Below are 27,896 nucleotides of genomic sequence, written 5' to 3'. Positions count from 1 at the left end.
CTAGCATTCATGGGTTCAGAGAATTTGGAGACAGACGGGCTCGTAGAGATTGCTTGGGCCAAGTTCACCTGAAAGCAGTCAATATCCCAACATCCACAGGCCCGGGAGCCTAGGTCTGAATGCTTCCAGAAAAAGGAATCAGCTTCAAAAGGCAGCTTACTCTAATTTGGGATTTTATCATCCAAGAACCTTCTTCACATTGGACTATAATCTACTTCCCTATAATTTTCACTGATTCATCCTATTTTGCTCTTTGAAACCAAACTCCTCTCTAGGGCTGACAGTCTTCGGTTAGAAAGTAGCTCATGGTTTGTTTTGTTTTTCTCTTCTCGGTGCTAAATAACTCCGATCCATTCCGTGTTCTTCGCCTGCCCCCACACGCTCAGCATTCTATGCATTCTTGTAAGAGTCTCCTTAGAAAGATACTGTGAGAGAGTTTGGCTTACGCATGGCCGAAATCTAGATACGCCCCATCTATAGGAGCTTCTCAACTAGTCCGTTCATTCAATCCTACAAAGGACTGGAGCCCCCGCCTCTGCTCCCTCTTACAAATGGCAGTAGCCGTTCTTCCTTGGTCTCTCAGCAGAATCACGGTTCGCCTCAAGCGCCACTGCCCTAACGACAGCTGTTACTCCTCACACCCAACGCCATGTGCCACAACACAGACTTGCCCAAGCTCCCTGGTTCCACAGTACCCCGGGCTGTGTGGGCACGATTCAAGGCAGGCAGGCAAGTGCAAAGCGAAAAGACTCTCGGGAAGCTCTTCAAATCTGCAAAGGCATTTGAAACCTAGGGTTAGAGTCTGATCGTGAGGTAGACAGAAGCAAACGGGGAAGACGTTTCAAATGGTGGTGGTGCCGTGAGTTTGAAAACAATGATAAAAAGAATGTGAAATAAAATGTCATTGGCTTCTTGGACTTCAGAATTAATAGATGTGGATTAGAAGTCAGAGGGGTGTCTTCTCTGCTGATTCTCCTGAAGGGTGTCATGCAGCCTCTCACCTTTACGCCCCTCTTCTCCCATAGGCTGTGACTCGGCCTCCTTTGAACTCTCCTGTAAGCCCACTGTGGTAGGTACATAATCGGCTGTCAATTTGCGAAGATTACAGTGAAGCGGTGGAGTCTGGCCTGTCACTCAAGATCTAACCAATGAGGCCTCTGCGTGGGCATGGCCTTCTCCTGAGAATTCTGGAAACTTCTGTATTTCCTCCTTGGAAGCCGGAGACACTTCTCTCTGTTCACTCCCTGAGAGCTGCTCTACTGACAAGGCACATGACGCTACACCCTGGGAGCTGGAGAAGCCACATGGACCTACCCTGATGCAACCAGACCTCTGGAGCCAGAGAAGCCACGTACAGACCCTGCCAGCGCTGAGATGCTTACAACACCACTGGATCCACAAGACTTCCAACCCATTGGCCTGTGATCCTCCTGCATTGGGCATCATTGCATGCATTTCATGAGTCTGAAGTGGACAATATAGATTGGTGTTGGACATATGGGTTAACATCAGACTTAGGGGCTTGATCTGGACTGGGCTGGGCCTTTTCTCAATATTCAATTGCTCTTGTACGTAAACCTTTTTCTTCTACACATAGGCATGTCTTTGAATTTTTTTCTCCAGTCTGCCCAGTCTAACACACCCACCAACTTCCTCTTTCTGGCTCGCCCATCTTTACCGTTTCACTGACTTTCACAGCTCGAGTCCGGTCTACAAAGATAACTCACAGCTCGACTATGCTGGCCCTCATCTCTGCCCTGATGGCTCAACTTGGCAGGGACTTATCTTTAGCAACTTAAACTCAAGCTTCCCACAATCCAATACCACTTCTCTTTTGGCCCTGCTTTACTTCCTCTGCCCAACATAATCAGTCAATTACCACAGCCTGCTGGTTGCATCTACCTGCTCTCTGTAAATCTATTATTTTCTCTTCCATGCTCACAATTAGTATCTCTAGTCTCTCTTCCTTCCAACCTGAAACAAGACTGAATCTGTTATTCTAAAACTGAAGAACAGAATTGAATTCATTTACATATTGATGAAAAAGGATAGTTATTATAATTTTACACGTCTCTTAATGTCTTAAGTGAAAACTTTCTCATGCTCAATAATTTCATCTCGTAGGCCAGTGAGCAATTAAGAAGACAATTTCACTAAATAAAGACCCCGCTTGCTGCTAGGGTAAGGGGGAGGAATGACAGAGTGGGGCTACTTTCATCAAACCTAACACATCAGGGGCAGACCCCTGATAAAAAAGGGTTGGAAGACTATGGGTTGGAACAGAGAGAGTAGAGAGAGGAAGCTGGTCCTCTGTACCTTTTCACCTGGCTTCAAGTAGCTGCCATCTGCTTGACCACAAGTTGCATTTTTTTTAACTGTTTGACTCTGTTCATTCAAAACAAAGAAACAGATCAAAACTCTACCTCCTTCAGCGGGGGGTAGGGGAGACGGTCATTAGCCAGCCAGCCCAGACAAGACTGATTGTCTCTTGCCATGCTGAGATTCGCCCTCAAACTTGGAACTTCGCTACCCCAGGATAGCATCAATCAGTTGGCAAGTGGCCATAAACTGATTTGTCACATATATATTGTTGCAATCTGGAGTTGATATTTAAATAAGGATTTATAATTGGACTTGCTAGACATCCTCTCCTTAATTTATAAGTGCCTTCAACATTATATTGAGCAGTATACATGTTATATCTCCATATGAGTTTGTAGATAGTAGACACATAAATTAAAAAAAAAAAAGAAACCTGTTGACCGAGTTTTTCCCCTTTGAATGTCTCAATAACATATGCGTAGGGTAAACATTAATTTCAGACTTTATTCCTGGCACTGCTGAAGAGGCAGGCATAAAGACACATGCACATGAATCATCCAACTTCAGATCATGTGGGTGTGAACCTGAAAACAGAAGTAGGCTGCAGGAAGAAACCACAGATGAAAATACTGGTTAAAATAACTTTGCGTACTTCCTAGTAGTGAATACTTAGTGATTACAAGTAGAATCTATAAAACACAGCTTGATTTCAAACACTTAAGATTAAAAATTCTCCTCCTACACGGTGAGTATGCTCATGTAAAAAGAGGCCACTAAGAATTTAATGAACAGCAGTAAAATGTTACAGGCAAGATGGACAGGGGAAAGGTGTGAGGCGATGCATCACTTTTAAATGGCCTTCGCCTTCCCCCACCCCCACCCCCACAGTGTTGTAATGATTGGGTGGGGCTATGCAAATAAGGTGCTTGCGGTCCACCAAGGGGTTGGGACAGCTTACTAATAATGCAATTAAGGTGCATGGCATCCTTGTGGAGCGGGACCAGGCAAAAACAGTATACAGAATGAGGGGTCAGTTTTACCATCCCATTAGGCTTAAAATGCACCATCCTAAAGGCTAAAAAGAAGGCCCTTACTCCACCAAGGAAAGATGGGAATAGAGTATTTTCTTTGGACCCTGAGTCCCTGTGCCAAGAATCTCCTAGACCCAGGAAACAGAGCTGTAACATCAGAGATGGCACAAGGCAGAGAGAAGCAGTAACAGATAGAGCAGCAGAACCAGTAGACCAGTGTAAGTAGGAACCAGTGTAAGCAGGACTTCCCAGGCCAGAAGCAAGCTGGTTATAGTGGGACTTGCTAAGACAGAGACCAAGAGCTGGGAGCTGAAGTCAGGCAGGGGGTCTCCTGGGTGAGGGAGGAACCTATGGGCACTTATTGACAGAGCTTGAGAGCTTTTTTACATTTGCCCAACAGAGGTTTCAGGGCTGAGAGGCTAAAGGACAGAGCAGCCAAGGGTCAGAGAGCCCTGCCTGCAGGCACAGCTGTGAAGAGTATCCTGGCTCGTGAGGCATTCCTGAGCATGAATTATAATTCCTAATAACCCCCCTAACTGTATGGTCTGTAAGTTCTGGGTGACCACTGCAACGCATACTTCAGGCTAACAGAGGAGTAGAAGGCGTCATGGGAGGAATGGCTGGTGGCAGAATTGGTAAAGATTGGAGAGAGGAGGTAAGTCTAGCATTCATCAAAGAGGAATCAGCTTGGGCTGTTGGTGCTGACAATGATTGTGCTCCCGCCCCCTGCCCCCCTACTGAAGTTAGAAGAGGTGGTCTGGTTCTGCTGTCATGCCACTTCTACAGGACAGGGACACAGGAGAGAGAGATGGCATGAAGGCTGTCGGAAGCATTGATACAGCACATACAGTGATTACGAAAGCTAGAAGGACTGTAGCATCCATGAAAGAACACAGGTAAGCTGTGCGAAACCTAGGGAGGGGCCACGCTAGATCTAAGCAGCCTTTCCTAACTAGAACACAGAGCAGACTCTAGGGGAACAGTCAGAAGAATCACTTCATTTACCCCTGGCCTTATACCGATGAATACTCAGGTCATCTCAGAAAGGCCATCTGGTTGATTTTCCCCCCTCTTTTTTTTATCATTGTTCTCAATAGTTTTCCATTTGCAAATGGCATAACTTGCAGATTGATTCCATTTATTTTCCCAACACTTTTACTAGAAAAATATACTGGTAAAATAATTACACACTGTTATTAGAATTCTTTCCATGAAACCACCTCAACAAGATCCAGGAAGTAAGGTTCAAAGAAACAGGAAAAACCCTTACACACCCCAAAATTCCAGAGCTTTGCTAGTGGTGCTAGAAAGGCCACTCGATCATGTGTGTCCAATCATCCTATGGGAACTGACCCAAGCAGCAGACAGACAGGCTGGACGTCAGGCTGCCAAGCACACACTCCTGGCCTCTCTGGCTTCCCAACTCAGCTGGAAACAGTCCGTGAAAACTCACTTTCCCACACTTGGCGATCGTCTTCCCTTGTCCCCTACACTTGCCCCCAGCCAACACCCAACCCTAAGCTGATTCCAAAATTCATTCTATCCGCCTCTATTCCCAGACTCCCGCACGATCTTTGCTGAGAAAGGCAATCAACTATGCTGACGAGGTCCACTAAAAATTCATGCCATTCATTCTCAGCTAAGTCCTCAGCACTACTCAGGAGCCCTCTTATTTGCCCCAGATAGATTCCGTCTTGAACTCAGCACTCTTCTTAATCTTTGCCATACACACACACACACACACACACACACACACACACACGCTCGGCTTTCACCAAATGTTACCATCTACTTGCTGAAATCTAGCCTTTATGTCAAATAACACACACCCTTTTCTTCCCCTCCCATCTCTAAGGGGAATGTCCCCAACTAAGATCTGTCACATTCCTGTGAAGATTTTCACACTTTCCACTCCATCCAAACACCTACCATACCACCATGCCATCCCAGCCCCTTCCATCTGCAATCTCGTGGTACCCTCTGACTCTCAGTAGTATGTGTTGTGGCAAGCGACCAAGTCAGTTCTGGATTCATAGCCGCCCTATGTGTTGGAGCAGCACTGCTCCAGTGGGATTTTCAGGCTGCAATCTTTGGTGCTGATCACCACGTCTCTCCCCAGAGATATTTCTGGGTGTATTCCAAGCACCAATCTCTCCATTAGATGCAAGTGCTGCTTCACAGCCCAAACCTACTGACTCTCAAAGTGCACCTTTTCCTATTCGACTCGCCTCTCCTGAGCAAGCGTCCACCATTTCTCTAAGGAAGCCTGAGGGTCTCTTTGTCTGTATTATTTTCCTCCCTAAAGTGTAGCTGCTGTCCCAAATTTGATCCTGAGCAACCTCCTCTGAGCTCAAGCCCATGCTTAAGTTCCCCGATGGTGGGCTCTCGGTCCATGAGCCTGGCCTTCACAGACCTCATGGGTTACAATGTATCTTTTCCAGCTGCCTGAGCTCTGGTGCCATAGATTCCATGTTGGGCTGTCAAATTCAAGATCTGTGGTTCAAGCTCACCAGTTGGCTCCATGGGAGAAAGATGAGGCTTTCTGTTTCCCTAAAGGTTTGCAGCCTCCGAAGCCAAGGGGGAGATCCACTTAGTCGTCCAGTATTGCTATCAGCTGGACGGCAGTTAGGTTTAGGTCTTGGACGAGAGAGAGGAGCTTCCTGAAATGAACACGATCCCGGGAGATCAACAACACCTCCACAGTTTCCACTTAGGCTACAAGGCAAACTATGGGTTGCTTTGTCTCTGGTGGCTTAGTGGGTGACCCTGACCATGAGAATGACCGAGGGGTCGAACCTGCCAGTTGCTCCACTGGAGGAAGACCGGGCTGTTTAGCTTTGGAAACGTTGCACAGTGCGCAGGGTTGCTCTGTGCTGGAATCGATGCAATGACACTAGGTTCAGGATGTTTCTCTTTTTTAACATTAAATAATTTTCCTACCAATGCCAATTAACTTCAACAAAATTGCGTGCCTGGGATTATGCTTGAACGTAGGGTATTCAAATAATAATAAAATCCAGGGTCTCACAGCTAGGGAGAGCATGATTAAGCTTTTGACATTGTCCTTATATCCGTTTTGTCCATTCCACACCCATTGGTGAGGGCCTTTGATCTTTTGCCAGCCGACCACCATAGGCTAATGCGAATGCCTGATGCCTCCTGGATAACAGCTGTCTCCAATCTCCTCCCTCCATCCACAGTTATCCTCTGAAATATCACCAGATTTATTTTCTGATTAGGTTCGGAATCCAAATCCTGATTCAGGATTTGATTCGGTTCTTCCTTCAAAGTCTATCCACCGCCTATGGAAAAGATTGACAAATACAGCGCGAGACTCGGGCCTTTTGCTGGTGGAGCTTAGCCTACCTTTCCAACTTTACCTCTGATTCCACTCCCTCAAACAGCCCATCCAGCGGTCTTGCTCAGATCCTCTTTCCCTAATAATCCCCTGAAAGCCTCTATTCTTGCTTTCTCCTCTCTCTGGGCATGTCGTCCACCCTCCTTCTCCACAGAGTTGAGTCCCAACGTCACCCTTCCTGGTCCAACTCAAAATCAAAACTTTCCCAGAGGGTTCGGCCACCCCACTCTATGAATTCGGAACAGCACCTTTCAATCCCCTGGCATGGTCAGCATGTGTGGCTGCATGTGTCTCCCTCGCACCCCCTGAACCCCTCTATCTGTCAGCGAGCAGGGTTTAACAAATAGGGTAACGTGAAACATTTACAGAGCATCTGAAGACGGCACAGACAACCTAAAGAGAAACAGAAAGGCTAAGATAAAGATGAAATCCCATTTAAAAAAAATTAAACCTCCACCCAAATGCCCTGAGTTAGAAACACAAACATTGTCTCTCTTGCACCCTCCGCCGCCAGACTAGACCTTTCCATGCCAGGTGCAGCCCTGACTCGCGCTGGTCCCGGACAACCATCAGTTCCCCACTCCTCCACTCTTACTGCACTAGCACAGGGAGGTAATGCCTCCCATTGCTTCGGACAACCGCCTCCTGCTTACACGTCCTAAGTTTGGGTTTTGTTTTTGTCTCTCTGAGCAACCAGAAAGGATTTGTTGGGAACCCTGGTCATGCAGAACTGAGTGGCTGTGTGAGAAGGTGGCAAGAGTCCTTTTGTGTGAAGTCTTAACATAGACCAGCGTCCCTCTCCATACCTGGCTGCCTCACCTTTTCCTCCAAGTGGATCCTCTGGTACTAGAGGGGCTGCAAACTCTGCTCAGAGTTCTTACCCCAGGTGCTCCAGGTCCACAGGTGGTAGGCGAAGTCAGCGCATCACCGTGGGCCTTGCTGCCCTTGGGGCGCTCACAGGACTTCTCTCGTTGGGTGCACTGGTGCCCAATGAGTAAGGGTACTCCAGACCAAAGTCTTACCAGCTGGCAGGGATGATGGCTTCCTGCTTGTGGGCAGCCATGGGTGTCACACCTGGTGGTAGCTCAGGCTGGAAGGCCTGACTGCACTTCTAGGGCCTCTCACAGTTGTGGAGGCAGAGGGCAGGAAGTGTGAGCTGTGTCTAAAGGCCTTACTCCACTGGCCACACACCTCCCACCTCCTACCACCCCCACCTTCTCATCCCGGTGGATACCGGGAGCTGGATGAAGCACTTGCCACTTGGGACAGTTGAAGCCCAGTCCAGTTTTACTTGAAAGTCTGGCCACAAGTCTCAAGGTGAAATAGCTTCTTCTGGGCCAACACCATGCTCTCCAAATCCCAGAAGCCTGTGCCAGGCCAAAGCCACTGTCCAGGTTGGCCAGCTCAGGGCATCTGCCAATCCCTCCTAACAGTAGAAGTATGCGCCAGGTACCACTCTTCTGCCTACAGAGCTGGGCCCCCGGGGCTCATCCAAACCGGCCTCTGACCCAAAGCTGTCCCCATACTTGGGTCTCCAGAGAAAGACCTTCAGCAAGCTTTTAGCATTCCCTGAGTCCTGGCGCAAGACCACCTCAGGAACATCTGGCCAGGGAGACAGGGATGCTCTTTAAGGCTCCAATTCAGAATTGGGTTAGGAGGCTCTCTCAGGATCTTTACTTCCTCGATGTCTTGGGGATGCAGGTGCACCAGCTCCTTCCTCCCTGAGTACCTCAAAGCTTGGGGAAGGAGCACCAGGCTGATGATCTGGGAAGTGAAATGGTTGCTGGTGTTGCAATGAGCACCAGAAATTACCCCCAGTGGTGTGACAATGACAGGGCTCAGGGAAGGAGGACACTCTACATCAGGATCTCAGGGCCATCTGCTGGGAGGTCCCCTGAAAGTGCACACACCTGACAACCCTCCCGTCACTCTCTGAGTGGACACCGGGGCCTCAGGATGGAAGCTGTTTCTGCTCCCAGGACTCGACTCCTGCTCTGAGCTTAGGTTCCAGCCCCTGCCACTGCAGCAGCCTACCGGTGGAGGGGCCCCAGTGACACCAGATCTGGCACAAATGCATCTCTGCCTCTTCTTCCCAGGTGGATGTGCTATGCCCATGAAGTAGAACTCGGCAGGGAGAGCAGCCACACAAGCCTGCGACCTCAGACATGACATCATTGGGACATTCTGCCAACACACACCATATTATATACATATATAATATATCATATATTATATACATCGATAACATACCCCAAACCCAAACCAAACTGCTATCGAGGCAATTCCAACTCATAGAAACTCTAGAGAATTGCTCCCTGTGGGCTTCAGAGACTGTAATTTTCAAGAGAATAGAAAGCCTCCTCTTTCTCTCGCATAGTGGATGATGCTGTAATCTGATGTAATCTGCACCATACAAATACCACAGCATCCTATTCATAGAAGGGATCGTGGATGCATAGCACACAAAGTCTACTTCAGGACCCGCAGTGCTGCCCACCTAACTCAGCATTGACCCAATTCCCGACCTCCTTGTCATGCCTGGGCCTCCCACTCGGGTCACACCCTGCCAGCTCTGAAAACACCTCTTTCACCAGTCTCCGCTCCAACCAATTCAAGGTCCACAATGACTTTCTGAAATTTCTAGGCACCTATAATTTCTTTAAACCTTTCCCTGCCTCCCTCTTCCATCAGTTTTTCCTCCACTCCATCCTTTCCTGACCCAGTGGATTCTTTCACTATTTGGAGGAAAATTAATAGGGCCACTTGATAAGTCTTGAATTTTTATACCTAAAACTATAAAATGAACATTGATTGCTTTAGGCAAGGCTTGGAAATGCTCTCAAATCCCCTTCCAAATCTGGACAAGCCGCCCTATATTTTTTCTAATTAAACCTACCCTTCCTCAAGTATCTAGATTCAAAAAGGTTTTAAATCAGTTTTTATCCAAATATTTTTCTTGGTTATCAATAGTTGATTACTGGTCTTCTAATAAGATATTCTATTTTATAACTATAAATATACAACATCACATAAAATTTAATTACAGTAATCTTTTGAGACCCATACTAAGCACAGAAAAAAATTGCTGTTCTGTTTCCATAAGAAGATCTAATCAAGACTCCAATAAGCAACCTTACAAGTGAAGTTTATGTAACAAGAACTATGCAATAAGGAGCTTTTTTTCTTTTTCCTTGTTATGTCATAATGTCAGACAGCTCTCAAGAAGGGTGTAGGTGGCAGGACAAGGGTATCTCTGGCGGTTGAAGAACAAAATAGGAAAACATCTACTTAATCATTTATTAGTTAATTCTTTTTAACTTTCCCTTTGGTGTTTCATTTGTAATATGCATAATTTACTGGTATCATAGTACCAGTAAGTTTGGATATAAGTAACTTTTGAAAATGAATGCTTATGCCCAGATTTATTAGTTGTAGCTTATGGGAAAAATTCTGGAGAGCCCTCATAATAAGTAAAAATGGATAGATGTGATTTGAATTGTGAATCTGAAATACTGTAAAGGAATGCTTTTTTCAGTCTTCCCCTTTACTGAAGAATGAAGACTTAAAAAAAAACAAACAAACCTAACAATCTAACACAGTGTAGTGTAGTATGGTTACACACTGAGCTTCTAACCACAGGTCTGAGGTTCAAACTTGCCAGCCACTCCGAGACAGAAAAGAAGAGGCTCCTCTCTGCTCCCTTAGAGAGTTACAGTTTCACAAACCCAAAGGGGCAGTTCTCTGTCCTATGGGGTCACTGTGCATCCGAATCGGCCTGGTGGCAGTGAGAAGGAAAACAAGGGCCATATACCACACGTTTTCTATAAACAAAAAGCCTCTGAAACTAAACCTGAGCATCTTGAGCTTGTTAAATGTGTAAATGGTATGACACCCAGCTAAGCTGATTTCATAGGTCTAGGGTCTATGGTAGTAGTTCTCAACCTGTGGATCTCAACCCCTTTGGGGGTCGAGCAACCGTTTCACAGGGGTGTTTCCCGATTCATAACAGTAGCAAAATTACAGTGAAGAAGTAGCAAGGAAAATAAAGTCATGGTTGGGGGCCATTACAATGTGAGGAACTGTAGGAAAGGGTTGTGGCATTAGGAAGGTTGAGAACCACTGGTCTGAGGTAAAGTGAAAGCATTAGTCTCGAGAGATTTGGACAGCAGAATCTCCCAATCTCAATGCTATTGATATCTGGGGTCAATTCTTGGCTCAAAGGGGTTGTCTGGCCTTGCGCATTGTGCGATGGTTAACAGCACCTGGCCTCTAGCCCCCCCCCCCCACCGTACTTCCCGCTGGGACCACAGATCAGCGGTCCACACAGTGTCAGATAGCTCAAGGAGGAAAACCTGGCCCTGTTGGAGAACCAGGGATAGAAGCTGTCCAGAGACAACACGCTCGGAGAGACGCCGTTCTTAAACAAAAGGATGGAACAATATGTTAGGAGCCTGTGAGACACAACTAGATATGTACGTGCGTGCATTACAAATGGAAATAAACAAGCTTCCCAAACGGAAACCTGATTAGCCACTATAAACTCCTGACAAATCAGCTAAGCTTTTAAGTCAAAGCTCTTCTTATGTAATTTCAACTTGAAGATTCTCTCCCTAGCTTCTATTTTAGATTATTTTTAATTAACTTCACCAGCATTTTGCATCCTGCTATGAACAGTCGGCCTAATAGTCTCCGAGGACTTTCCCAAGAGGGAAGAGTGCATTAAATCACACATTATCACATTAAAGTCTATCCCAGCATTCAGAGCCCAACAGCCTAAACCTTGACAGACGCAATGGGGGATGCGGGCAGTGCAGGCACTCGGACTGTCTCCAGGGATTCACCATCTCCAAAGCCTATTATTCACGATGCACCCATCCGCACCCCTCAAAAGAAAACGGTTGCGTTGATTCTCTACTTCAACTACCTTCATCACAAGGACACACGTTTTACAATCAGTGCTGCCAGGATTCCCTAATGACCTGTGTGAACCCTTGGCCCCTGAAATTTGCTACGCCTTCTTCCCCTTCATCTAAAAAGTGAGAAGGCTGGGCTAAAAGCTAAGTATAAACGATAAAATCTCTTTCTCTAGAAACTATAGAACTAAGGAGTGACAACATTTAACTAAGACGCTGCTTCCCACATAGGGATGAATGTTAAAAAGATTATACCAGAAAACAGAGAATGACATTTTTGTCTGTTACTTGATAAACATTTTAAGATGTTTACTTAAAAAAAAGGAAAGACAGCAATTAAAGAAACCACAAACAAAAGGCATGTGAGTCTTTCAGAAGATTGTACAAATGAGATCACTTTAAATCACTTATTTCCGTTCTCGTTTCTGTAGCAGAGATCCACCAATCAGTGGCTCAGAAGTAGTTTCATGTAATTAGCTGCCAATTCTTAACGATGACACTGCAGCACTCCAGATATCTAGTGTCTCTTAAGACACTGGGAGCTACTAACCTACACAGCAACAATTATCTGCAGCCGAGAGGCCCCGAAGTACACTGGCAGCAGCAAGCCCACTACTCCCTACAGCATGCCCCCCACCCAGCCCCTTCTCACTGCCTTGGCTCTGATAGCCCGTGACCTTATGAGCCTGCTCTGTAATAAAGGCCAAAGTATGCGCAGACACAATTTAATGTTTTAAAAGAAATGGTAAAGATTGGAGAATCACTTTTTCTTTTTTAATGGATAGAGGTTTCAGGGGGTCAAAACTGCTAAGTGGAACGGGCTACACTCACATTCTAAGAAGTGGGACAAACTTTACAACTTCCTGGGGAGTTTGGGCAGGAGACTCTCTGAAAGGAAATCCAGCCCTCACAGTCCACTGTCTTTGCCCACGAGAATAACAGCTCATCCTCATACACATACGTGTTTGGCTCTGTTTGCGGGGGAAAGCTTCATCTGATCCTTCCTCTTCGTACAAAGATACCTTCTGTTAACTTTCATGAAACTATTTTTCCCACTTTCTTATACAGAATTTTAACAATCAACCAAGCAGCCAACTCCTACCAAAGTATGATTCACCTATTCTTCAGAAAGGATGTTAAGGAACCCAGTGACAGACGGAAGATGAAAAAAAAAAAAAAAAGGAAATCGTGGAACGGCTTCAGAGTCGAGTGTATTGTGAGCAAAGCTTCTTTTTAAAATAAAAACGGTGCCGGATCAAAACCAACCTAACTATGCGAACCTGCACAGGGAAGCTTCTTCATTGCCCACCTGTCCACACCTCCACACCGCCCCACCAATATTTTCCTGAAATACTAATAATGAAATCTGCCTGATTGGGATAAACTATTTGAACAAGAGTCTAAGAATTTTCTTGTGGGAAATCCAACTTTATATTACGTTGACAGTTTGACGGATGCTTATTTGAAGAATGTTTGGAGTCAAACTAATTTTTCTAAAAGCCATGTTGCTAAAGCTAATTTTCAGGTCAAACAGAAGCCAAAAGTTTCCAGCCCGATAATGTGTGTTTTGTTTAGTTTTGTGTTTGGTGTCCCCCTCCCCCTCCCACAAGGCCTTCTATTTCAGGCCATTTTAGAAATCTGCCAGCTTGCCTGCCTCAGGTCCAATCATGTGAAACAGGGCAGTCCTACACAGGTGCACCAAGTACCTCTGCCAGTTTGTCCCACTAATTTTTAGTTTGTTTTTAAGTAAACTATGAAAATAAAGATGGGCAATGTAGACATCAACTATTTCCAAGTCAAAGGGTCCCCCCCTCCCCAGGGTTTGACACTGAGTTCTGCCATCAGCATTGTTTAACACTGGTGATTAACAGCTCAGGTGTGAGCATGCGGCACATCAGCGAGCGCTATGACTACTGAGGGCATGCCTAGCGACAGGAAAAGGATTGTGTTGACAATGCCAAGTGTAGAACGCGGGCTGCTTCTGGGAATGCATATGTTTATTATTCTACTTCTCAGATTTTCTGTAGCTAATTTCTATTTTCTCTGTTTAGAAAGCATGAGTCACTCTAAAGACATGAAAAACAGATAAATGGAGTTTGACTTAACATCCCAGAATGCCAGAAGATCTTCTTTACCCATGGATGTTTTCTGCTTTTACTGTGTGGGTTCAAAAATCAAGTTCACGTCTTCTTTTCCTCCTTAAAAAGGATCCACCTCCGGAGGAGCACTACATTCTAGTTAAACAGGGATGGGGCTAGCAGGTACGCTTAAATGTAAGAGCAGAGAGTGGATTTTTGAGTTCTACATCGTTTCTTTGATGCCCGAGTCAGAAAACAAAAACTCACTGTCATCCTATCAACTCAGAGTCACACTAGACTCTTTAAGGCCGAGAAGAACTGCACCTGTGGGTTCCCGAGACTGTAAATCTTTTCCTGGGCAAAGAGCCTCATCTGGCTCCCAAAGAACAGCTGGTGGGTTTGAACTGCCAACCTTGTGGTCAGCAGCCCAACTCAGCCCATCATGCCGCCAGAGCTCCTATAACACTAACAGAACTCTTTCCATCAGAACTGTTAGCAGGGGGCTGAGAGGGTCGGAATGCATCAGCAACGCCTGTGATCCTAATGACCTAGGCACACCTGAAGGTTGGTACCACCACGGGAAGCCTGGCCTTGTCAAACTTCCTTACCACCTTGCTATGGAAGTGTCTCAGAAACGGTTTTCTTTTATGCGCTGCACGTGCTCACACTTCTGAATGAGCACGAAGGAGGTAATTCATTCTTGGGACATGCCATGTTTTAGGGAGTGTTTATTTCAAAACAAATGTTATTGAAAACTTATGCGTGCGCCATTCCAGAGAAATTGGTCCCAGAAACCTGGATTGTCCATGGGAAACAGAAGACAGGCAGAGAGGGTACATGCTTGTTCAGAAAGCAAGGCGCCTTCCGGGATCTGCGGAGGCCACAAGAATCCAAGAGTTCCAGGAGGATGAGCTTTAGAGCCTGCACACTTGCCTGTTAGGCCCAGAAACGCATGTGCTGGCGAAAGACGCTCACCCAGTCCTATTTCTCTGCAGCCCAAGGAAGTGGGAGTAGAGGGGCAGTGGTGGTCCTGGGGCGAGAATCCTGGAGAACTTGCTGGAGAAATGCTAACAGACTGAGAACCAGGTGAGAGGCTCCTTCGAACTGCGCCCTCGCCCCCAATCACCAGGGGGGCAACCAACTGGAAAATGCAAGGACTGAAAGGAAGCCCGCGACGTGCAGGCGCACACTCACCCTGGGCCTGAGCGCCGAGCCGGTCGCCGCCCGCCTCGGCCCCGCGCGGCGACGGCGGCGGCGGTGGCCCCACGGGCCGGGCAGCGAGGGCTTCGCCCGCGCCGGACATGGGCCGCTGCCACCCGGCGCCGCGCCTCCGCCTAGCTGGCCGCCCCGCGGGGCAGACGTGGGAAGGGCTGGAAGGTTCTGGGTGCAGGGAGCGGGCAGCTTCTGGCGGAAGAAAAAAGCAAAAAGTGTTTTTATGGGAGCGCACGCCACCCTCCGGGCCGTTCCCCCGCCGCCGCGTCCCTCCCCCCGACCCCACCCCGGGAAGTTTGGATTTGAACTTGGGGGCGGGGGGCGGGGGCACTGCTGCCCTGCAAGTGGACGGCCGCGCGGCCCCGGGGCTGCGGGGGCCAAGTGGAGAGGGCAGAGAGGCTAGGAGGAAGGCGCCCCCCACCCCCAGCCGGGCGACCCCCACCTACCTCCGCGGCCCGCCCCCGGCACCTGGCTCCGAGCCCCTGCCGCCGCCGCCGCCGCCGCCTCCTCTTCCGCCGAGAAAGTTCGCGAGGCGCCCGCGGCCGCGCCGGCTCGCCCCGGGGGCCTGGCGGGTCGCCCTGCGCGCCCTCCCGCCTCGCCTCTTCCGCGCGGCTAGGACACGGCGGCCGCGACTCCGCCGGGACCGCGCCCCGGCCGGCTCGGCCCCCCGCTCCCACCACTCGTCCGCTGCAGCCGCGCTGCCCCCTCGGCGGCTCCTTTTCATCACATCCGGAGCGGGGCGGCCTCGAACTCCTGGCGGGCGGCCCCCCGAGGCTGGGGGCGGTGCGACCCGGGCTGGGCTGCTCGCAGTCTGAGTCCGGAGGCCACGCCGGAGAGCGCCCCACCCGCCGCCCAGGGGCCTCCTGGAGCCGGGAAAAACCGGAGCTGGCTGTGCCCTTGCCACCTAGGCGAGTCACCCCGTCGCCTCTCCCAGATTCTGTCCCCAGGAGGACCGAAGCTCTGCGGATGCCCAGCAAAAGTAGAAACGTTTGGGGTAGAGGCGGCAAAACTAAACTGTCACAGCCTCCAAGGGGTCACTTTTGAAACGACCTCCAGCTGAGCGTGGAACCTCCTAATCTCTGACTCTGAAGTTAATTTTATTCCACCGTTTGTGGTTGGAGTTTGAATTAGTTAGGTGTTTACTTTGGTCCAACAGGTTTCTCGATCAAGTAAAACCAGTCGCGTGGATTCACTGGAGGCGTCCAGACACGCTAGGTTCCCACCCAAGATGGCAGGGGTCTGGCCCGAAGCTGAGCCCAGCCTACTCACTGCAGGGTCGACCTGGCCCAGTGCCTTAGGTCAGGGTCAGCACGTAGACTTGGGATGGGAACTTAAAATCTGATCCACTCTCTGCTTGTAAATGGGGCGCTCTGATTGTAGTTTAACCTGAGGAAGGAAGACCAGAAGTCTAAAGGAATTTGCAAATACAACGCGCATTTGTAATACTTCCCTTTAACTTTTGCTCTGTGTCATTGTGAGGGAAATGCAGGCTTCTGTTGTAGAAAGCTAGCAGGAACTCATTAACTTTCTAAAGAGCAGGCTCACAGGCATGATATCAAAACTTTGGAAAGTGTACATTGCATGTACCCTGCCTGCAACTAAATACCTTCCTGGGTAGGTTGGCTCTTCAGAAAGCCTGCGGGGATTCATTCAAATTGATGGAGAAGGTCCATTTCACACCTTGAAAGAGTGAGTGCATCCAAACTGGCTTTCAATTCACCCCCCCCCCCCAACCAAAAAAAAAAAAAAACAACACGTGCTTTTTGGGAAGTTTCTGACCAGTCACGAAGCATGTAATCCCCAAAGGACAACTGGCACTTTGATGAACTTTAAAAATCACAACCTCTCTCTCTCTTAATTTAGCAATTTCAGAAACGGCAGTCCCCTGTGTAGGGACCAAGATTATTTGGAATCTGTTTAATGGAAGCAGATCAATTGTGAGGGTGACTGCTTTACCATTACAGAGCAAAAATGGAGGAAATGACATCAAACTGCTGCACAATAATGTGCACTCAAAGGAGGATAATGGAAAACAGCTCCTTGGAAAGATGCTGGTTTGTCACCATCTCCTTGAGCCCTTGGAGTCCCATCCCCTCACAAATATGGCAGACCCGGAGATGCCGGAAGTCTGAGCGCTCTTTTAGCAAGCCATCCTCCATGGGAAATCTGTGTACCTTTCATTTTGTACAATCCTTAATGTTGAACACATGGTGTATGGAAGTAAACTTAGATGCCTTACTCTTTAATGGGAAAGGACTCAGATTCAAATACAAAATGTTAGAAACAAAAGAGATACCAAGCTTTGTAATCACCAAGATGGCCAACCTGTACCCTACTCCATTACTTATTGGCCCCATGACTTTGGGCAAATTAGTCCATGTGACAAGGACAGGGAAAGCAGCCTGGCCATTCTAACTGATGAGTCACCACCTATTAGAAACAGGGAGGCCAGATGACCCTGACCACTCAGGATCTTGCCAAATAAGGACACAGTTGGGGCCAAGCCAACACGGGGCCACTGCATTTTTGGTTTGTTTTAAAAAGCTCTCCATGAACTTAAGGGCCCCTGCCAGGCAAAAAGATCCTGCAAGCTCTAGGCTGTGTCTCACTGCGTTTACCCTTTCCGAAGTGTAGACCCGCTGGGGCATTTCCCCAGTGTATCTTGACTTTACTGCTAAATGAGCCTGCTGCACTGCCTCCTCCTACCTGTTTGTTCCATTTCTGTGTTGCCACCACACCAGCACTCATGGGGAAGCCACAGCACTGAGATCCACCATCCTGGAAAGGCATCCCCAAACCGTAACACATTTGACTATGCTATGGTTTTCTCGTAATGTGAGAAGAACAGAAACTCTCAGTAAGTTTCTTCAGAGGGCTGAATTAGGTAATTCTACCAGGGTACTTGGAAACGTGTCAGATTTGGGAAAGGGCTCAAAAAAGATGATGATGATGATGATGATGATGATGATGATGATATAGCAGAAGCATTTAGCTCAGTAAAGTTGACATAGGTGGCATATGACTATGTCACAAGGACTACATCAAAATACCGGGTGTCTATGCCACATATTGTAAGCAATTTCCTTACTGAGTACTTACATCAGCTGTAGGAAGTGATCAGAACCGGGCCACTAGAAAGTGGGCAAGGCAGGATTTGAGCTCATGTCTGTCTGACAATGGAACTGTACTGCTTATCCAGGAAAGCTCAGGCCTGCCCAATGGAAAGACCTGGAAATGCTCTAAAGTCATAAGCCAGACTTACTGTGTCTTCGTTACCTAGTTATGTAGTAACAAAAGTATCACAAGTGTGTGACTTAAAAGACCAAGAATGTATTGTCTCTTAGTTTTGGAGGCTGAACTTCCAAATTCTGTCACCTTTTGGCAGCCCTGGGTGCTTTTTTTTGGCCTCTCTTCGACAACAAATGGATCTACACACGATCGTGTGTCTCTGTGTCTTTGATCCCTTTGGAACATTGCCATTCAGAAAGGACTAGGTTTAGGACTCAGCTTACTCCAGTAAAAACCCATGTACTTAGTAAAAGAAAAGCTGTCTTCCCAAATAGGGTGCATTCACAGGTACCGGAAGCAGGACTACAACTTACCTTGTAGGAAAGCTACAATTCTGTTAATAATGTGTGGACTCAAACTGTACACTTCCCTCATCCCTCGCTGCATTTGCTCTGTTTGTATAACTGATCACTAAGCTTCATTCCTGATATGCACTTTGAAAACCTTCCTTTCTTCATTCTTTCATTAAATATATATATATATATATATATATATATATATATATATATATATATATACACTGTCTTGGGTACTAGGGATTCAGCAGCGAAGACAATAGGGGGAACACCCTCCTGAAGCTTGGACACACAAGTACTTTCAGTGACAATCCCTAAGTGGGTTGGCAAGGGAAGCTCTGGGAGCGACAATAATACTTCACAGGGCAAACAAGCCTGGTCTATGAATCAGGGAACAACAGTCCCAAAGATGCACATAGCAGATTATCTGGGACTTGACTTAGAAAGAGAGAAATTACTGTCAGGATAGGAACAATGGTGTGTGGGATAGCCCACAGGTTTGAGGAGAGCCTAGCATCTTCGAAGAACTGAAAGAAATTGACTATAAAAAATGACGAAATGCAAGAGGTAGTGTGGTAAGAGATGGGCAAGGGCCTTATTGTCATACACCTCAAAACCTAAAGCTTGAAGTAGCAATTTGAAATAGGGGAGATGCATGGTCCAATTTGCTATTTAAATAATCACTGTCGTTAAACGAAGAAAATGAAGTTGAAGAAAATGAAAACAAGCCCAAAAGACAACCTTGAGTAAATCCTGCCCCGATGTCAAGAACAACTCAAGTACAGATTTGCTGCATTGAACACAAATGACAAAAGACATGATGAGCCATGGAAGGGCATCAAGAACATCATACATGTGGAAAGCAAAGGGTCTTTAAAAAGACAAGAAAGAAAGAAAGAAAGAAAGAAAGAAAGAAGGGGTTAAAGTGTGTGTCAGAAGAGACCTGGAAGCAAATGAAAGAAATAATGAAGTCTAAGAACTAAGAAAATTGCAGAGGACAGCTCGAGAAGACATCAAATATTGTAATGGAATGTGGAAAGAGCTAGAATTCGAAATGGAAGAACATTGTGTTAGTCTGGATTGACTAGAGAAACAAATTCACAGACACTCACATGTGTGTAAGAAAGAACTTTATATAAAGAGTAATTATACATTAAGACAACATCCCAGTCCAGATCAAGTCCAGAGTCTGATATTAGCCCCATATGTCCAGTACCAGTCTGTAAATTCCTCTTCAGATTCACATAACACAAGCAATGATGCTGAGTGCAGGAAGATTACAGGCCAGTGGGTGGAAAGTCTTGTGGATCCAGTGGCAGTGGAAGCATCTCAGCACTGGCATGGGCCTCCATGTGGCTCCTCCAGCTCCAAGGCTCTGGCTGCCATCAGCATAGCTCCGTGTGGCTTGTCAACAGGAATATCTCCCAGGGAGTGGTGGCCGCCTCCAATGAGCTATGTATATCTCTTTAGCATCTCCAAAAGAGGTCATCAAGCTGCAACCCGATTGACAGGCTAGACTGCACTCCTCCACAAGTTGACACCAGATTATGTAACCACCACAAACATGTTCAGTATATCTTACACTGAAAGAACTCAAGAAAAAAAAACCCAAACCTCAAGTTGCAATATTAAAAGATTCTATGGGCAAAATATTGAATAATGCAGTAAGCATCATAAGAATATGGCAAAAATGCACAGTCACTGTGCCAAAAAGAACTAGTGGGCATTCTGCCATATCAAGAGTAGCATGTGAACAAGAACCATTAGTATTGAAGAGAGAAGTCCAAGCTGCACTAAACACATTGAGCCAAAAACAAGGCTCCATGAATTGATAGAACACCAACTGAAATGTTTCAGGCAGCTAATGAAATACTGGAAACACTCTCTCATCTCTGCCAGGGAATTTGGAAAACAACTATTTGACCAACTGGCAGGAAGAGATTCACATCTGTACCCATCCCAAAGGTGGCCCAACAGAATGCTCAAATTATTGATCATTATCGTTGCTGTTGCATACAAGTATAATTTTGCTGAAGATTATCCAACAGCAAGTGCAAGCAATGCATTGACAGGGAGCTGCAAGAGGTCAGGCTGGCTTCAGAAGAACACATGGACCAAAGAATGTCATTGTTGATGTCAGATGGATCTTGGCTCGAAGCAGAGAATACCAGAAAGATGTTTACTTGTGTTTCATTGACTATGCAAAGACATTTGAGTGTGTGGACCATAGCAAACTATGAATAGTCTTGAGAAAAATTGGAACTGCAGAACACATCATTTTGTTCATTCAGAACATGTACGTGGGTCAAGGAAGAGTTGTGGGAGCAGAACAAGAGAATAGTGCATGATTCAAAATCCAGAAAGGTATGCCTCAGGGCTGTAGCCTCCAACTATATTGATTTATTCAATCTCTATGTTGAGTAAATAATCAGAGACTAGAATACATGAAGAATGTGGCATCAGGATATGAGGAAGCTTATTGACAACCTGTCATGCAGATGAACCAATCTTGCTTCCTGAAAGTGAAGAGGGAGTGAAGCAATTGCTGATAAAGATCAAGGATTTCAGACTTCGGTATGGACTACAACTCAATGTAAGCATGACTAAAACCCCCACAACTAGACCCGTAGTTAACATTGTAGTAAATGTAGGCAAGATTGACGTTGTCAGGGGTTTCATCTCAGATCCACAGTCAATGCTCATGGAAGCAGCAGGCCAGAGTTCCAGGGACGCGTTGCACTGGGTCAATCTGCTGCACAAGACCTCTTTAAAATGTTCAAGAGCAAGGAGGTTTCTTTGAAGACAAGTGCACCGGACCTAAGCCATGGAGTTCTCAATAGCATCATATGCATGTGAAAGTTGGACGTGGAATAAGGAAGAGGGAAGGGAAAAAGTGATGCGTTTGAACTATGATATCGGCCAGGAATTTTGAAAGTACCATGGACTGCCAAAAGAACAAAGAAATCTCAGAAGTACAGCCAGATTTCTCCTTAGAAGCAAGGATGTCCAGACGTCACCTCACACACTTTGGAAATATTATCGAGAGAGGTCAGTCCCCAGAGAAAGACATCATGCTTGGTAAAGTGGAGGGGCGGTACATAAGAGGTGGACCCTCGAGAAGCTGGATGACACGGGGGCTGCCACCATGGGCTGAAACATGAGGCCGATGACGAGATGGTACTAGACTGACTGCGACACTTAGGGTTGTTTTGCGTCAGAACCAACTCCGGGCCACCTAGCCCCCAACCAAAGGTGGCTGATGCCCAAAATGCAGAGAAATGAGTTTGTAGCTATGGAGTCTAAGTAAGGGGCAAGAATTGATCGTGACAGTAGGAATGGGACCAAATGGACAGATGAATAAGGTGGCCGGAAGAACCAAGGATTCCTTCCATGTGTCTGCATCTGGGTAGAAATGGCTGCCTACAGAGATGGAAACATTCCCAAGTCGGTTTGAATGAAAGTTGCTGAGCTCATGGCACGGAAGCAGTAGGGTTTGAGGTCCCTGTAAGACAAATGAGTGAAACTATTTGCTGACAGATACAAATCTGGAATACAAGGAGAGAGCGATCCACAGAACTGAGTTTATAAATGTGCCCAAGGTTGGTGTCTAGAGTAGGAGTTCGGGTCCCACCCCAAAACTCAATCCCAACAGGGCGTTACTGACCCTGATCCCTTTTGCCACACACACACACCCTTATCACACTGTTACCAGGTTGGATTTGAGAATCATTACAATCAGATACTACCACTGTCAGCAGCCCACAGACTATCCATATGGCCCAGGCATCACATGATGGTCCTTATTAAACCAGATTTGGTCAAGTATCACACTGCAACCATCTATATGAATGGGAAGCTTTCCTAAGGTCCTGCCTCCCAGTAGAGTTAAAAGTCCCATCCCTGGATCTTATTCCCTTCACATATCCCTGCCTTTGAAATCCCAGTGTGCTGTACAACCATCTCCGCCGAATGATGTACATCAAGACAATAACAATGACATAATAATACAGGAATTAATTTGGTAAGAAGTCTGGCATGAGCTAGGCAAATAAAGCATGATCCATCCCTGACTCAATGACTTGCTCATTGTGTGACATTTCCCATCTTTGAAAAGATTTCCAGGATGCACTTCTGATGGTCCAGGCCCCACACGGGGCACTTCTGCTCCCTAAATAACACAGGAGGAAAGCCAAGATGCGTGGGGGACAATGGCAGAGCAGCTTCTGGAAGCCTTCTCCGGTTCCTCTGCTGTATCTCGCTCCTGCCATGGAGGGGGCTGCCCAGTGGGGGGAGGCATGGAGACAAGGACAGGCAGGGGACTGAAGGTGAGTGCAGAGATGAGTGAAGGACTATGTAGGGAAATGCCCTCACCTATACACAGGGCTGGGAAGCTGGTGAAGACAAAGGATGGGTGAGATCCCGGCCACCCTCCATTGCCGGAGGAGGTAGGTAGCAGTCAACCTCCTCACTACCCCCACACGGCCTTCGTGGTAATGGGGAAAGAGTGCCCCTGAGCCAAGCACATCTGGAGATGCACCAGAGTGCCCAAGAGCAGTGTGCTGTGTGCTGTGTGTGAAACATCTGCAGCACCACTTCCAACTCTCACATACTGCCCCTGGCCTAAGAACCTGTTCTAATAGCTGACCACATACATAAGTGAGGAGTGAGTGTAATTAAAGAGTTTATAAAGCACCTTTATGAACTACCTTGTCTTCATCATTCATTTATTAAATGTCAAACATTTATTATGCACCTATTATAGGGTCCCCATGGATCAGAATTGACTCAAAGGCAGTAAGCTTATGATAGGCTCAGCCACATGGTGGTAGGCTCTGAGGACATTCAGGCAGCCAACAAACACATGAAGACATGTTTTAATAATTAGTAATTAGGTATCATTTCCCCCAATATCCATAGTAAAGTTCATGAAAACGACCGACGTGGGGACTCTGGTGCACTGCCGGTGGGCTATATATGGGTACAATCCGAGGGAAAACAGTACAATACTTCCTTGAAAAGATGGAGATGGAAATACCATATGGTGCAGCAATCCCACTCCTGGATAACCCGCTGGAGAAGTCAAAGCCACAGCACAAGGAGACACACGCCCCCACTGCTGCTCACAGCACTACTCACAAAAGCAAAAGGCTAGAAGCAAACTAATCGCCAGCCAGTGGACGAATGGAGAAACATTCTTGGTATGTTCTCTATGTCCAATGGGAAGCCACATGAGGTTAAAGAATAACGAGGGCTCTTTGCTACACCTCATGATGAGGATGAGCCTGAAGGAGAAGATGCTGAGTGAGATACTCAATAACAAAAGGACAGATGTTGTATGAGATCACTATTGTACCAAATCAAGAAAAGGTTTTCACACTCAAAGAAGCATTCTTCGATAGCTCCCAGGGGTGAAGGGGAAGGGAGGATAAATTAACTAGAGGAGTAGGTTAATAGCGTGGGTGCGGGCAATCTACAATGACAGGGAGGCCAACAAAAAACTGCGTGGGGATTTCCATAAAAGACATGAAACAAAATGTGTAAGAATTGTTGAATGAGAAGCTGATTTGCTCTGTAAACCTTCACCGAGCTCACAACACAAACGTTTTAGAAAAAGGAAATGTGATTTGATATCTTGAAAAGCGTCTAACTGTGTTTCAGTTGGGCAAAAACTGACGTGCCAACATAAAGTCAATGAGAATATCCTTAAAAGGATATTGAACCCAGAAACCTACCAATGGAGCCTGTGAATCTATGTGCCCCCCAGGGGTGCACCAGATGATTCTCTGGAATATGAGATGACAATGCACAACAGCAGACTTGTGGTTATTATTCAACTTACGGCCATCGAATCTGTGGGACACGTTGTGCCCCCATATTTCAGGGTACAATTGTCTCTGTGAGTTTCTGAGACTGGTACTTTTTAAGACAGTGGAAAGCCCCTGTATTTTGCCCAAAGAGTGACTGGTGGTTTTGAACCACGGAACTCATAACCACTATGCGATCATCAAATCAGTTCATATGGGCAATGTTTCCATGCACAACAGAAGAAAATGTTCCCCAATCCCAAGTCTCAATCACTGTTGCCTTTGTGTCCATTCACTTGTTGAGGATCTTCCTCTTTTTCTCTGATCCTCCACAGACTTCCCCAGAACTGTTCACTCCCCATAAAACCAAAGCCCAAATACACTGCCCTCAAGTCAACTCCGACTCATAACCACCCTATAGGACAGGGTAGAACTGCCCCTGTGGGTTTCTGAGATGGTAGCTATTTACAGGAGTACAAAGCCCTGTCTTCTCCCCTGGACTAGTGGGTGGTTTTGAACTGCTGACCCTGTGGAAGGCAGCACAGTGAATAACTGCTATACTACCAGACCTCCTGACGACTTCCGATAGCATGTGTCCAAAATACATAGCAAGCCTAACCATTATTGAGTCTAAGGAGCATTCTGATTATATTTCATTGAATACAGATTTATGTGTTCTTTTGGCAGTCTGTGGCACGTTAAATATTTGTCACCAATACCATAAATTAGTTTCTTCAAATCGTATTAAGCTTCTACATGTATGTGGACCATTAAAAATACTGTGAGTTGGGTCAGGTGCACCTTGGTCCTCAAAAAATGAGGTTCTTACTTATTAAGATTTTAAAGAGAACTTTGGCAGCAGATTTATCTGTTGTAGTAACACATCCTTTTTTGGCAGGGGAGAGAGGGTGTTCACTGTTTCTTCCACGGGCATTGATTGCCCCTCCAAAGAAAAAGATGCACGAGGGCTAAGGTTTTCTATATGTTGAAGTGTAATCCATATGGAATGTAATCCATACTGTGGTCTTTGACCTTCATCGGTGGCTCAACTTCTCTTGGCTTTCAGCAAGCAGGTTGTTTTCTCTGTATATCGTGATTGTTAATGAGTCTTCCTCCAACCCGGATATCACATTCTTCTACATACAGTTCACCTTCATGGATTCTATACTCAACATTCGCTTGCGTAACTATGGTTACTGAGTATAACCTGACGCATACCTTTCATGATGGTAAACCATGGAATATGTGTTCTGGTTGACTACTGCCTCTTGGTCTATGTACAGGTTTTACATGACCACATTTAAGTGTTCTAGAATTGACCTTCTTATCAATTTCATCCATAATCTTACCCATAATCTGTTGGATATGCAGAGCCTAAGGCCTTTGCGCAGTCATCAAATCCAGGGAAACAGCTTTCTGATGGTCTCTGCTGATAGGCAAGACCCATCTGCAGTTGGCAATGATCGCCCTGGTTGCAAGTCTTCTTCTGAATCTGGCTTGAATTTCTGACAACATCTTATTGACTTATTGCTGTCATTGGTTTTTAATTATCTTCAGTAAAATTTTGTCTATGAACCTACCTGTTCTATACAGGGTGACTATGAGTCAGAATAGACTTGATAGCATTGAGCTTGGTTGCATGATATTATTCAGATTATTTAATAATACCTTCACATTGATAACCTTTCTTTGGAATGAATATTAATATGGATCTCTTCCTCTCAATTGGCTAGGGGCTGTCTTTCAAATTTCTTGACATGGATGAGTGAGCATCTCCAGAACTGTATCCTTTTGTTGAAACATTCCAATGGGTATCCATCAATTAGGGGAACTATGCTGTTGACTTTTTTGTTTGTTTGTTGCCAATGCCTTCAGTACAACCTGGACTTCTCCTTTAATGCCATTGGTTCTTGATCATATGCTACCTCCTGAAATGGTTAATGTTGGCTAATTATTTTTGGTACGGTGACGGTGTAGTCTTCCTATGCTTCCTGCATTGTTCAATATTTAGCCAATATATGCTTTCAATATTACATGTCTGTTTTCCCCTTCCGGTTTTCAAATTCTAAGTGTTTGTACAATATATCATAATACTTTACTTTGTCTTCTTGGGCTACCCTTTAGTGCATTCTGTTCAGCTTAGGATTAAGTTCCAGCATCTCTGCTGATTCCCATTTTGTCTTTTCTTCTTTTAGAATGACCTTGAGGTCTCTTCTTGTATGATGTTTGTTAGACTGGGGTATCTTGAGGAACAAAACCAGTGACAAAACTAGGGATATGTATAAGAAAATAATTTTATATCACAAAGTTATATTATATCAAGAAGGCAGCCCAGTCCAACTCAACTCCATGAGTCCAATGCCTGCAAGAACCCTCTTCAGCCCCGAGTATCTGCAGATTGATGATGCAGAAGGATAAAGCAGGAAACGGAAATATCGCAGGCCAGTGGGTGCAGAATCATGTGGATCCAAGATTGGTGGGAGCCTGGCAAGACATTTGACAGCTCCCATAGTCAGTGTCCCACAAGGGACTATTCCTGGAGGCAGACACAGGATCCAGGTGCGGAAGAAGACAACATGCAAAAATGAGGTCACTTCTGCTCAGAATCTCTCTTGTCAAAAGGCCACACCCCAAGGAGGTATCATTGAGCTGTAACCTGACTGATGGCTTGGACTCCACCTCTACCTTCACCCAGATAAATCTAATTGACATAAAATCAAACTCTCCTGGAATTTGTTAGGTGTTCTATCATTAGTGTTCAATAGGTCAAATCTATTATTGAGACCAGTCTCTTAATTGAAATGCAGTTACAGTGTCATACTTTAGGATGGATTGGGAAATGTTCTTCCTGACGATGAAGGTGACATCACTCTTCAGCAATGTGTCATTCCTGATGCCACATAACATGATTGGCCAATTCAAAAGGGCCAATGCCAGTTGAGTTCAGCTCACTGACATCTAAGATATGGATTTTATGCATTTCATCTCATTTTTGGCAACTTATATTATTCCTAGATTCATAATCCATACACCCCACATTGTAATTACTAAAGGATGTTTGCAGCTTTTCTTCTTAGTTTGAGTCAAGCCGCATCAGCAAAGAAGTATCCCCAAAGTTTGCTCCATCCTTATCACTAGGGTTGACTTTACATTGAGGAAGCAGCTTTTCCTCACTCATACTCTTGAGTGCCTTCTAATCGGAAGGGCTCATCTTCTGTCACTATATTCCACTGCCCTTCATAACATATCCACTGACCTTTTTTTTTTCTTCCATAAGTAGATCATAAGGTCCTTCTCTCTAGTCTGTTTTAATATGGAAGCTCCACTGTTATCTATTCACTGCGGTGACCTGCCTGGTATTTCAAATACGAGTGACGTAACTTCCAGCAGCACAGCAATACGTAGCTACCACAGCGTCACCAACTGACAGCCGAGTGGTGGAAAATAGATATACAAAGGCTCTTCAAAATATCCATGGAAAGAAAATGAAAAAACAAGGGAACTTTTATCCGAGTTCATTCTTTTAGCTTTGTTTCTGTTACTCAATTTTGCTTTAAGTGTGTTTATAAGGTATATAACATATTTGTATAAAAG

General features: G+C 45.9%; 1 protein-coding gene across 2 annotated transcripts in view; it reads right to left on the bottom strand.

Moving 5' to 3' along the window:
• Window positions 1–15,720, bottom strand: part of MDFIC (MyoD family inhibitor domain containing) — a 99,976-nt gene extending 84,256 nt beyond the window's left edge. The window contains exons 1-2 of one of the 2 annotated variants that reach the window (XM_075558577.1): window positions 15,361–15,720; window positions 14,897–15,106 (exon numbers count right to left, since the gene is read on the bottom strand). In XM_075558577.1, the coding sequence (XP_075414692.1) occupies window positions 14,897–15,005 (109 nt within the window). In that variant the 5' untranslated portion in view covers window positions 15,006–15,106; window positions 15,361–15,720. Of the gene's footprint in view, window positions 1–14,896; window positions 15,118–15,360 lie in introns of those variants that run through there. The other variant, XM_075558578.1, reaches the window with a different exon arrangement.
• Window positions 15,721–27,896: the final 12,176 nt, after the last annotated feature.

Source organism: Tenrec ecaudatus, chromosome 9 (assembly GCF_050624435.1).
Source record: "Tenrec ecaudatus isolate mTenEca1 chromosome 9, mTenEca1.hap1, whole genome shotgun sequence".
NCBI classification, from domain to species: Eukaryota; Metazoa; Chordata; class Mammalia; order Afrosoricida; family Tenrecidae; genus Tenrec; species Tenrec ecaudatus.
This window is presented reverse-complemented; position numbering and strand designations above follow the sequence as displayed.